Raw genomic sequence first — 13,050 nt, forward strand, 5'->3', positions numbered from 1 at the left:
ACAAAGTCCATTGTATAAACTTGAAATTTACCTCCAAACAAAAATGGTAGAACTTGAGTGATGTACTTACGACGAAAGGGCCTGTAGAGTGCTGTTCCACATCCCAGCCCAAAGCAGATTGAATAAAAATGGAAATATTTGTCTGAAATGTTCAGAAGAAATATATTAAAATTAGGAAATATCTTCTAAATATAGGTGGATTCCCTTTTTTGTGTGTGCCACCATTATAATGTACATACAGTGTCGGTAAAAGTCCCCTTCCATATTCCTGAAAAATAAACATTATTATTATATCTTGATAGAGACAGATCAACACAAATAGCACATGGATAAACACAAATGGATAAACACAAAGTAGGCTATTGCTAGAGACAGAATGAAAGAGAGGGGAGACTGAAAAATGAGAGAGAAAGTAGGAAATATAATAATATAATAAATCAATAACTATACTGTACAGTGTGAGAATGGATTAGCATTACCACAGGTGAAAGACCATGCCATGGTATACACACCATGTAAGTTCAGCTCCAGATAAATGTTCCAGGCAGGTGTGACAACAACGGAATAACCAAACACCAAGGAGACAACTTCCTGAACCCAGTCAAACCAGTCTGTCAAGTCAGACAGACGGGAAGTCCCAGATAAGAATGTTTTACTTTCACATTTGGCATTGCATCAGCAAACAACGATAATATCGATAACTTTAAATATATATATATATATATATATATATATATATATATAGTGTACGTCCACGCAATTAAGCAAAAAACACCACATATTTGCTAAGATAATGTATACTATATTGTCCCCAAAGGCAACATTTTGCTTGGGCATTTGACTGCGGTCAAGTCAGCAGACACTCAGATCTCCGTGGTCAACTCAGCAGACACTTAAATTGTAGTGCACCTATACGCTGAAACTTACGGTAAACGCAACCAAACGGCACAGATCGGGAGCGAGCGAAGGATTTTGCAAAGTTAGCGGAAAGATTAACGTAAAAACTTCCGGTTTTCTACAGACGAACATCCGGTTTTCAAAATAAGATGCCAACAAAGTATACATATTGCATAATGAAATGAGATTAAATTAATTATATTCCAATAAGTATAAAAAATGATACCATCATCTCGTGAGTTAAAGCGAAAATACACCTAAATTGTGCGTAAAGTGTATTTATTCTTTGATTTGAGGGTTGCTGGAAATTAATAATACCTGACTGACAGTCAATTAAGATGTTTTACGAAGCAAAAACTCTGAACTGAATTTATATCTTCAAATGGCAAATTTCTGAAGTTTTTAATGTGCTATGAAAATGTTTTTCTCAATAATTCCCCACAATGACTAATGCATATATGTTCAGGACAAAAAAAGGCTAATATCACAATATTTGAGCTGCTACAAAAATATTTTTCTCAATAATTCCATACAATGACTGATGTATATGTAATCAAGGCATCGTTGACTCCACCCATAGAGAAAATAAGACATTTTGACTGTACCAATTAAGAGATATTTCAAAGTAAAAGTCATACATTTGAATCGAGAAACTATCTAATAAATGAATATTTGAAGTGTAATAAAAAGTATTTTCTCAATAAGTCCAGACAATTATTGAGAAAAACATTTTCATAGCACCTTAAAAACTTCAGAAATTTGCCATTTGAAGATATAAATTCAGTTCAGAGTTTTTGCTTCGTAAAACATCTTAATTGACTGTCAGTCAGGTATTATTAATTTCCAGCAACCCTCAAATCAAAGAATAAATACACTTTACGCACAATTTAGGTGTATTTTCCCTTTAACTCACGAGATGATGGTATCATTTCTTATACTTATTGGAATATAATTAATTTAATCTCATTTCATTACGCAATATGTATACTTTGTTGGCATCTTATTTTGAAAACCGGATGTTCGTCTGTAGAAAACCGGAAGTTTTTACGTTAATCTTTCCGCTAACTTTGCAAAATCCTCGCTCCCGTCCTGTGCCGTTTGGTTGCGTTTACCGTAAGTTTCAGCGTATAGGTGCACTACAATTTAAGTGTCTGCTGAGTTGACCACGGAGATCTGAGTGTCTGCTGACTTGACCGCAGTCAAATGCCCAAGCAAAATGTTGCCTTTGGGGACAATATAGTATACATTATCTTAGCAAATATGTGGTGTTTTTTGCTTAATTGCGTGGACGTACACTATATATATATATATATATATATATATAACAACAAAACAGACGGACACACAGTAATTCAGTTGACCAGAAACATAGATGAAAATAATGGTTTCTATGCAGCCATAATCACAATATCCCTCTCGGGAATAGTTGCATGTTTACCATAACATCTCTAGATGGCAGTGCTGCATTACAATCTTCAGTAGTTACTGAATCACGTCCAAGGCCACGCAATGCATTCTGGTACTTGAAGTAAATACGGAAGCTGCTGTACGTTGTCGTTGGGATACTGACGTCACACTTAAAACTACACTTCCCTTCACGCCCGTACTGATTTGAATACCGTGCAGGGGTAGCTTTTTCCAATCGCTGATCTCAACTGAAGTTTCCTCTGTCGGCTTCACGAAGAGCCTGAAGAAACTCCTCGAAAATGACAAAAGTGTCGTCTCGGTTGAGCATCGTAGAAGTGTGCGGCGGGAAAATGCAAAGGGAACCAAACGCCATTTAAGTGCCAACAATGCGGCTCAAACAAAGACTGCAGTGATTTGTGGTCTTTGGTGGTTTTGTGTGCTGCTCTTGCTAGCTAAGGGCTTGGTCCCGTTACAGTTGTGTGAGTGTCGGCGGCTCACCAAGATGTCTATGGAGGAGGAATTCCCCGAAGCGGTACTGGTGACTGAGGCCGGGCCGCAGTGGCTTCGAGTAGAGGTCGAGCGTCTCACCCGGGAGCTCCGTGAGACGACCCATGAGAAGATCCAGGCGGCTGAGTACGGGCTGGCGGTGCTGGAGGAGAAACAGCTGCTCAAGCAGCGATTCGATGAGTTGGAGACCGAATACGAGACGGTTCGACATGAGCTGGATCAGCTGAAGGAGGTAACCTGAGGTCATAGCCACAGAGCCAGGCACTTTAAAATGTGTAAAGTTATAACGGTAATGGTATCGGTTTGAGAATACCCGGCGTTCAACCTATCAAATAGTCCGTTAGCAGCATATAAACAGTTAAGATTTTGGTGCACCAACGGTCAACATTCTGTCCACTGCTGTGAACGTGTCAGTCAGAACCACACCGTCTGTAATCAGAACCATCGTAAGTCACTATCACGGGCCTGGTTCCTGGCAAGCTCAGCCATAACTTGGTATGACTTGAGCTCATGCACTCAAACACCATAACAAGTGTCAGTGAGAGTGAACTGACGAGCTAATAATGGTGTCTGACATCGTTGTACGAAGTCTGTCATAAGGTCATGATGTGGCAGCCAAACGCTATGCACAGTTTTCTAGGTAGTCGTGTGGTTTATCATTTATGTATTTTCTTCACATTGACGGATACATTTAACATTTCTCTTTGGTCGCATGCCCGTACTTGCTCCTGGTATGTAAGGTTGAGGCCTTCAAATTAGATGTCTGCAGCTGCAGCAGTATGTCAAATTTAGATGCCTATGTGGCCAACCAGCTGTTTAGTTTATTGGGTTTAAAAGTAACAGGAAGGGTCAGGCTCTTATGGACTTCTAATACTGGATATGTATCGCAGGTATCCGTGATTCAATTCTTCCTAGTCATCATTTTAATTTCACATATCCAAAATAAAAATAAAAACATTGCACATGTCAATAATGTAATTTTGAATATCCAAGAAACATTGTGACTTGTAAAACTGTCATTACAGATATCTACAATTAGAATTATGACAATGCAATGTCAAAATGGCTCATTTCAGTTATGACCACAGTATATGGTTCTGACTAGTAATAATTGGATTGTAGATCGCTGACATGTTTGTTTTTTATTAGTAAGAACTCTATTGCATATATCCAGAATGTGCATTCTAGATATCAGAAATGCAGTTATGAATATCAGAATATTGATAGCCAAATATACATCATTAGCAAGAGTCAGAGATGTCCTTTTCCCTAGAAAGAATGACGTTGTGGATATCTAAAATAACAGTTCTTGATAGGAAAAAAGTAATTGTGGATATCTGAAATGTCCTTTTGATAGGAAGATAGGACACAGTAGGAAGACACTTGTACTTTTTAAAGATTTAAACATATCTTTAATTTCGTTTCGACAAGTACAATTAAAGTTATAGATATGATTAAATAATACTTTTACTGGTGAGGATGTTATTGTAGATTCTTATTTATATTTAATCTGTTATTTATTTATTCTGTTCGTTAGAGACATTTCTAACCCACAACTCCAACAGTACTAGTCTCTGGTTTCCCACCAGCTACACCTTTTGGGGATTTGTCAACGTGGTTGGGTCACTGAAGCAGTTAGAAGAGACCTTGGTTCACATGGCAAGGAGGTGTTCATCGTTCATTAACACCATCAAAGTCAGCTGCCTGAGCCTGGTTTTACCCAACTCCAAAGAAGAAGTGATATTAGCTCCTGGGATCCGAACTTGTGGGGAAGTTTGACTGTATTTCAAGAGAGAGAAGTTGGTGTTTCCTCTTCTGCTCAGTTTAGTCAGAGTCGTACAGACAGTTTATGAAACTTAAGAGGAACTGCATCCTAAGGCATTTCCACACTATATTATTATTAATGGGATCGAGTCCAGTCACTGTGACTCACTGTTGTTGTCATAGTCTTGGTATCTCATGATTCTGAGTGTTGCTTCTCTCTTTAGTCAGTGAGCTAATCATCCATCAGCAGCACCCACAGTGCTTTAGGTTACAGATGTATTGCACATTACGACTGACCACTGCTCGTTACACACTTCCTTTTGTTTGACTGGAAACGTTTGAGGAATACAAGGTGGTGTCAGGCGCTGGTGGGAAGGAGAGTGACAGCTCTGTGGTGGTTCCAGGGCTCTCTTGGACAGTAGATGTTGGCTCAGTGCTCGTTGGCTGGATGTCTCCAAGCCTTTTAGTCAGATGGCTGTGGGAATCTGACATCAGCCTGCTATCCTATTGAAACTATTGCTTTGACTCTGTCAATACCTCCGTTAGACCCTGCCTCACCTCTCTGCTATTGAAAGGCCTTTGTTGGACCAGAGAGTGAGTGTCTTTTAATGTCACCAGTTCCTGCTGCATCTTGGGGGGTTTTTTCGTGGGTATCGTGGTCCAAAGTGACTGAAATATATATGCCAAAAATGCAGCAGCTTCTTGGATCAATTGCAAAATAGTATCTGACTATTTCAACGTTGAGTTGTCTCAAGTCAGATTTCTAAGAATGTGGATTTGACATCAGCATCCTTCAGCTGGTCATGTGGGCATGACACATTCTGATTTACGCACTTCAAATGAAATCGGTGCGTACAATAATCTGTTTTCATGCTCTGTTGGTGTGTAAGATGAACATTATGACATAAAACCAAATGTAGCAGCAGGGTAACACCGCACTGTAACGCTATAGGCGACATGGACAGCCAGTAATAAATTCAGTTAATGACAGGCTCTTTGTATTTTTGAAGAAACAGTTTGGGTAAAATAACCCTTCTCTATCGCCACCGTCTTTGGTTGTTCCGGCCATACTTGTGATTCTTAAAACAGGCCAGATATTACTCCTTGTTTAAAGAAGTATTCCCCTGATGTTTATTCCTTTTCTCTGTCCCCAGGCCTTTGGACAAGCTTATTCAGCCCACAGGAGGGTGGCAGAAGATGGGGAGAGCAGGGAAGAGTCGCTGATGCTGGAGTCTGCCAGTAAGGAGGCTCTCCACCAGCAGACGGTCCTGGAGCTGCAGAATGAGCTCCGACTGGCCAAAGGCTCCCTCACGAGCATACAAGCTGAGAACGATCGCCTGTCGTCCATCGGCCTGGAGATAAAAGAGGTGATCGTTAATTTATACAAGTATTAAAAAGCAGATTTACGATATACATGTTGTGCTCATTAGAATCAAATCTTAATTCAATTATGCTGGTCCTAATTTATAAACAATATGAAATGCATCTCAGAATCTGCCTGTTAAATTATACAAGATTCTGTTGATGAAGTCATTATGTATCAATGAAAACTTGATCTTACCGAGTAGATTATTCGTTTTTTTGCCTTTTCCTAAATCAAATGTTACTTTTTTGATAGTGCTAAAATCAGATTAGTTTATCTTTCTGTTTAAATGGAGGCCAGTATCAAAGCACTTCTGTGTTTCAAATGATATCCAAGAATTCAGTCTGTTACAATCAAAATAGTTTCGAAGAGAAGGTTAGTGGAGCTAACTGGAGTCAAGACTGACCTGGAGACCAGACCTGCTCTAGTGGTCTGGGTCACTTGTTTGTGCTTGTAGTGGGGGAGGGTCAGTTGGCGGGATTACCGTGAAACCAGCAGTAGAGATGATGTAATGGTCCAGTGTGAGTGACACAAAGGATGTCCTCCACCAGGGCTCTCTGTAGCGCCGGATTGGTAAGTGGACCCTGTCCTCCTTCCGTCGTTACACTTTCCTGCCAAAGTCTTGCCCCCCCCTGTGGTATGTGAAACATGCTGACACACTGATCCTCATATCACTTGACCAGACGGTTGCAAGGATGTAGTTTGCACTGCCTGGGTCACTCAAAGACAGTTAGAATGTATGTTTAAGTACTTTTTTTTTTTTTTTTCTCATGCATTCTCCCATAACATCTCCTTCTCCTCTACTCCTGTGTACAGAATTCCGAGCTGGCAGAGCTGCAGCGAGGTCAGCTGCGTGATGACATGAGAGAGTACAAGGTGCGAGAAGCTCGTCTGCTGCAGGACTACAGCGAGCTGGAGGAGGAGAACATCTCTCTGCAGAAACAAGTGTCCGTGCTGAGACAGACCCAGGTAAGACCAAGAAGATAGAGCATGAAACTCACTCTGTTACACATTTTCAACTGGGTGAAGATCATGGAGGAAAAAAAAGTCATGTTTATTTCTGTTTAAGCACCTTTTTGTGACTCAAACTACACACATTAGTTTTTGTGCTATAACCACTTTGTCATTGGGTCATGTAAGAAAGTGATTAGGCTCTTTGGTGAAGTAAAGAAACACAAGTGGACAAATCAATGCAGTAGTCAAATTATTAACAGTTTGATTTATATTTTTGAACATTTGCTCAGGTTGAATTTGAAGGTCTAAAGCACGAGATCCACCGTCTGGAGGAGGACTCCCAGTGCCTTCACAGCCAGCAGGAGGAAGCCGCGCGTCTGAGAGAAATCGCGGAGCGACAGCTGACGGAGGCCTTAGAAACGATTAAAACGGAGCGCGAGCAGAAGGCCAGTCTTCGCAAGGAGCTCTCCCACTACATGACCATCGGCGGCTCTGTGTACAGCAGCTCTTTCAGTATCTCCTACGACAACCTAAAACTCCACGAGGAGCCAGACAACGACGATCTCATCAGAGGCTTTGAAAACGGCTTGGCCAAGATGGGTGAAGGCGATGGAGACAACAGAGCTGCTGTGAACAAGAGGGGAGGTGCTTTCGTGCCGGCTCCGGGCCTGGTGGACGACCTGCTGAGTGAGCTCAACATCTCTGAGATCCAGAAACTTAAACAGCAGCTTGTGCAGGTATGAAATCCATGAGATGCTCTTTGACAATCCAGCTCCATTACTTGCTGAATGTTTGTCTGACTCCTTGTGTCCAACACATTCATTTAGTCCATTCAACTTTCTACTAAAACACATCTGTGTATCACACGGCATCTGCGTGCACAGAAGCTTATTGTGCTAACTAACTATACGTGGGAGCATCTTTGAGTGTGCGCATACAGGCACTTGAGTAGGTATTGTGACTTGACCTAAACATACCCTCATGGTGGCAAAACAAAATGATTAGATTGAACATTATACCTATGTTACAACAACTTCTCAATTTGACGGAAGTATTGTAAAACATTTATACATAAGAGACTGTATCAAGTGTTGATCAGTGTAAATACCTGTTATTGATCATCTATGGCCATATTAATTGTTTATGCATTTTTACATTAACTAAATGTGGACATTTTATGGGGGTATTTGCTGAAATCAATTTTGTGGAATTTGAGACAAACTGTCCTGAGAGAGAGAAGCTGTGCTGGCTTAGATTATAAAGGAGAGAAAGATACAATGTGTTCCAGCTGCCCAAGGGCTGTTGCTGCTTTTATTTCATTCATTTTGTTGTTGATTAGGTGCTATAAAGTTGGCCAAATGACTGAAAGTGCTTTTATGTTCACGTGCACTTTCATGTTAGGTGGAGCGGGAGAAAGCCGTCCTGATCAACTCTCTCCAGGAGAACCAGAAGCACCTGGAACAGGCCTATGGGACCGTGTCTGAGCAGAAGGAAACGGTCAACAAGCTGACCGAGAACCTCACCGCGATGAGGAAACTTCAGGCCAGTAAGGAGCGCCAGTCTGCCCTCGACAGTGAAAAAGACAGGGACAGCCATGATGACGGAGACTACTACGAGCTGGACATCAACGGACCCGAGATCCTCCAGTGTAAATACACCGTGGCGGTGTCCGAAGCTGGGGAGCTGAGGCAGGAGTTGAAGACTCTGAGGTCACAGTACGAGGAGTGTCGAACCCAGTATGAAGGTGAGCGAGCGCGGCTGGATAGCGACATCCAGGAGTTGAGGTCAAAGTTGGCGTCCCTGGAGAAGATCAGCCACGTGGACAAAGCAGAGATGGCTCATCTGGAGAAGGAGCTCCGTCTGGTCAGCGAGGCGGCAGGAGAATCACTCGGCAGCCTCAATGTGGCACAGGATGAGCTCATAGTGTTCAGTGAAGAGCTGGCCAATCTCTACAACCATGTGTGCATGTGCAACAACGAGACCCCTAACCGTGTCATGCTCGACTACTACAAAGATGGAAAGGCCATAGTAAGAAAGGGGCACGAAGGGAAGGAGCACCAGTCTTCCATACTTCTCACTAACGGGCTGATCACTGAGACTGAACCTGGAAATTCCAGCAGCGCCTCAGTTGTGTCGGTCTCAGAGCACCGACCGGAACCCATGAACGTCTATAACCTCGTAGCCATCATCAGGGACCAGATCCGCCACCTGCAGCAGGCAGTGGACCGCACCACAGAGCTGTCACGCCAGAGACTTGCTAACCTGGAGCTGAGCACAGTGTCGGACAAGGACAAAGAGTCTTGCATGGGAGAGATCCTCAAACTGAAGTCCCTACTGAGCACCAAAAGGGAACAGATCGCCACTCTCAGAGCCGTGCTGAAGGCCAACAAACAGGTCAGAGGACCACTCTGGGTGTGTCTGTGTGTATGCATGGCTGCTTTTTCTCAAACTGACAAGTACAACAGTAAAGGGTAGTAGTCTTAAGCTAAAAATAACCGCTGAGTTTAGACCTGACAGAAGTGCACGGAATGAATGAATGAATAATGAATGAATGAATGATTATATAAGATGCTATTCCTTTTAGACGGCTGAGGTTGCTCTGTCCAACCTGAAGAGTAAGTATCAGAGCGAGAAGGCCATGGTGACCGAGACAATAATGAAGCTCCGCAATGAACTGAAGGCTCTGAAAGAGGACGCCGCAACGTTCTCCTCTCTCCGAGCCATGTTTGCTACAAGGTAAGATCATACGTAACTGGTTTACATTTAATTCCTGACAAACGCACACATGAACCATCATGTGGCAATCCTGGTGGCCAAGTGGTTCAGGGCTCGCACCATAATGCATGACAACTATTGTATCGTATGTGTAACAGGAAAGAGCAATGATATTTCTTTATATCCTGCAAATTCTGCCTCTTTTCAACACATTTTCCTAATAATGAAAATAGAATTCAAACTATTTTATTGTCGGGGTGTATGTTTGTGACAGACGCAAAGCATTGTGGGGATTTCTGATGTAATACTTGTGCGAGTGAGCTAGCGGAGACGTCTTCCTCCCCCATCTGGAAAATGCTGTCAGGGAAATGGAGAAAACATGTGACAGTAGCAGCAGTTCAAGGCACATTGCTCCACCTGCTGGAAATAATGTGTATCTTCCTCCTTTCCCCCCCCCCTCTCTCTCACTCTTTTCTCTCCCCTTTCTTTCCCTCAGGTGTGATGAGTACGTGACTCAGCTGGATGACATGCAGAGGCAGCTGATCGCTGCTGAGGATGAGAAGAAGACCCTGAATTCTCTGTTGCGTATGTCCATCCAGCAGAAACTGGCCTTAACCCAGCGCCTGGAGGACTTGGAGTTTCACCACGAGCAGGAGCGCCGCAACAATGCCAAGGGCAAAACAAAGGCCAAGGGAGCCTCTTCCAGCCATCATGTAAGTCACAACTTGTACTGCAGAACCAGCTCTGAGCCACAGAGCACCAGCGGAGGCACTGGGTTCTCATACAAGGCTTTGTGTGGGCTTTTTAAACTTCTATATCTGTATTTTAAGATTTCCATTTCGCTCAGGCTTTGCATGCACTCATATTTTTTAACACAAAGAGCTCTGTTTGTAGAGCCACTATACATGGCATACTAGTGTTATTACTATTTGATACGTTTGTACTGTTGACAAAACATGGTTGTGTTTACGATGTTAGACGAGTTGAGAGCTACTCCTTTCTTTTGTGCTATTCTTGGTCCTTTCCTAGCGTAAAAACAATCATACTTTAAATTTTAGTTTGAATTTCATGTTTTCACAGTAAAATAAATATAAAGAATCTATTCAGTTGGCAACAATCTCCTGATCGTGGAGTATAAGTCTTTTCTTCTGTGTGGTATTTATATCATTATTTGGCCTTTCAAATTTGCTGTGATAAGTATAAACCGGTATAATTCATTTGGAAATTGTTTGAGTTCTGTGCCGTGTTAGTGTGCCGGTGAGTGACCAACAAAATGTGATGTGAACAAAGTGCGGAGTATTTTCAGCTGAAAAGCCTTTCTGAGGAGTCGGCCAAAATAAGTTTTATTTTAGAATTTAATTTACCTCATTACACTTCTAAAAACCATTCATTTATATGTAATCTCAGTTCATGTTACAACTTTCTATCACTGATCCGAAACGGCTTGTGTGATACTGATTTTAATAATATTTATGAAAAACTGTGGCATTAATATGCTCAGTTTTCACTTCAATAATCATGTTTTTTTTCTATCAAATATATTCAGGATTAAAAAGGTTTATGTCGGCATACAAGAGTTGTGTAAAAAGTCAAAACTATTTGAATGAAAATGGTCTTGTCAGTGACTCGTTGAAGCCTGCATGCGTTACACACCCGAGTCTTTTGCTTCCTGCTTCCATCTAAGTTTCCTAACTGCTACCTTCATGAATCTCATTTCAGTAATTAAGTGGAAATTTCAACAATCAATCAACAATCAATCTAATGTGATTTACTTCTTTTCCATTTGCAGTAAATCTATCACGCCAAGTGTCCTTAAGGAGGTTCGTCAGAGTGTCTGTGATCTGGTTCCTTCACTCTAATCATGGTCCAAATCATGTCTTCGCTAACACAAGAACATACACAACAGTATTTTCCAAGGGCCTTGTTTTAGAGTGCCAAAACAAATATGTAACTTTATGTTGAACATGCAGAAAGAATGACTCATCGCATCAGTTGCCAACTGCAGTCCACCACCACTATGCCACCACTATGCCAACAATATGCCCCACTATTGTTTTCGAACCAGCGGAAGAATCAAGATGCGTGTTCTGCTAATTACCCATTGCCTGTGTAATCCTGACTGTGCACTTTTTGTTTCTCACTTGCTCTTAGGTGATTCCTCTCATCATACTAATTGTTTCAAGTATTACATGATGCTTTTTTTACCGGATGTGCATGTTTATCTACCAGATTCTTGGTGATATTTTCAAGTGATTCAACATATTTGTATCCCTATTTATTTTATAGCAACACATCCAGAGAGTATGTAGTTATTTCACAACTTTCACTCACTGGTTGAAATCCAACAAAAGAGATGAATCCACTCGTCTACCGTAGTAGTGTTACTTTTGGCCTTAAATGTGTGGGTGCCTTTCTATCGGCCCAGAGACTCTTTCAAAGTTATCAGTATTCTTGATAACCAATTTTCCTGTTTAGCTCATTCAAATAGTTCAATATATTATTTTCACTATATGACCCTGTGAATATGGAGCTTGAGTTTCAGGGTCTCACTACATGTTGTGTAATTGGGCTGCTCTTTTGTAGACGTGGCAGAGCTGTTACAAACTCAAGTATGCTTTTTATGACTTAGGAAGAGTATTAATGCAAAGCTTATTTAAAGATGTTTAAGTTAAGGTCAGATGTTAATAGTATTCATAAACTTTATTAATGAAGGAGAGTTTTTAATGTAATTGTTTTAATACAACTTTTTTTTAAAACCTTTTGAGTCCTGAAATCTGCAAACAAAGCTGCAGTACCATTTTTCTGTGCAATTTGCAAACATGGCAAGAAAAAGACAACTAAATGTGTATGCTATGTAAAAAAAACAAATATTGTACATGTTGCTCACATACTTGGTCCTCATTGATTTTTTAAAATGTTTTTACTATAACTGCAATTGTATTTATTTGACACTGTTCAGACTGCAGGATGTCGTCGTCCTTTTCATTTCATAAGGGAGTGTGAGCAGAGGTGGTCATAATATTGACGAGACTGAACTTGTGGTAAAACACTAGCATACTCATGACTTTGGGCTACTGTCTCTGCTAATGGTTATGGCTGGTGAAGAAATAAATCTAACTTTCACAATAGCGTCATTGTTGTTCTTTATGAATCAAAAATAAGGTAACTACCATTTCACAACATATGTGTTTTTTTTACAAGTGCTTTCTTCTTCCACTGTTGACAATATATTTTTGTTACCATAATGCTTAGTAACCTATATTATGTGTGAGGAGTGAATACAATATTGTTGGTTCCGTGAGTTTAGTAACGGCTGTACTATTGTCTATTTTTTGCCTTTGTATATTTTCTTCTGATACATACAGACTAGTCAGCAGCTAAATATAAAGTACATCATTGTGCTTACAAACATCTCAATATATATAAATAAAAATAGATATATA

General features: G+C 40.9%; 1 protein-coding gene across 1 annotated transcript; it reads left to right on the top strand.

Moving 5' to 3' along the window:
- Positions 1–2,682: 2,682 nt before the first annotated feature.
- Positions 2,683–12,735, top strand: LOC142970635 (protein bicaudal D homolog 2-like). Its single transcript, XM_076110990.1, has 8 exons — positions 2,683–3,043; positions 5,730–5,942; positions 6,755–6,907; positions 7,183–7,629; positions 8,294–9,286; positions 9,477–9,628; positions 10,104–10,320; positions 11,397–12,735. Exons 1-8 carry the CDS (start codon positions 2,807–2,809, stop codon positions 11,397–11,399), a joined length of 2,415 nt encoding a protein of 804 aa, XP_075967105.1. The 5' UTR covers positions 2,683–2,806; the 3' UTR covers positions 11,400–12,735.
- The last annotated feature ends 315 nt before the right edge of the window (positions 12,736–13,050 follow it).

Source organism: Anarhichas minor, unplaced genomic scaffold (assembly GCF_050575085.1).
Source record: "Anarhichas minor isolate MPS153535 unplaced genomic scaffold, ASM5057508v1 ptg000043l, whole genome shotgun sequence".
NCBI lineage: Eukaryota > Metazoa > Chordata > Actinopteri > Perciformes > Anarhichadidae > Anarhichas > Anarhichas minor.

Bases quoted from the DNA above. Each gene is read 5' to 3' on its own strand.
- LOC142970635 (XM_076110990.1), top strand. From the start codon at position 2,807: ATGTCTATGGAGGAGGAATTCCCCGAAGCGGTACTGGTGACTGAGGCC. The intron at 3,044-5,729 runs GTAACCTGAGGT...CTCTGTCCCCAG, and splicing joins AGCTGGATCAGCTGAAGGAG to GCCTTTGGACAAGCTTATTC. The intron at 9,287-9,476 runs GTCAGAGGACCA...TATTCCTTTTAG, and splicing joins TGCTGAAGGCCAACAAACAG to ACGGCTGAGGTTGCTCTGTC.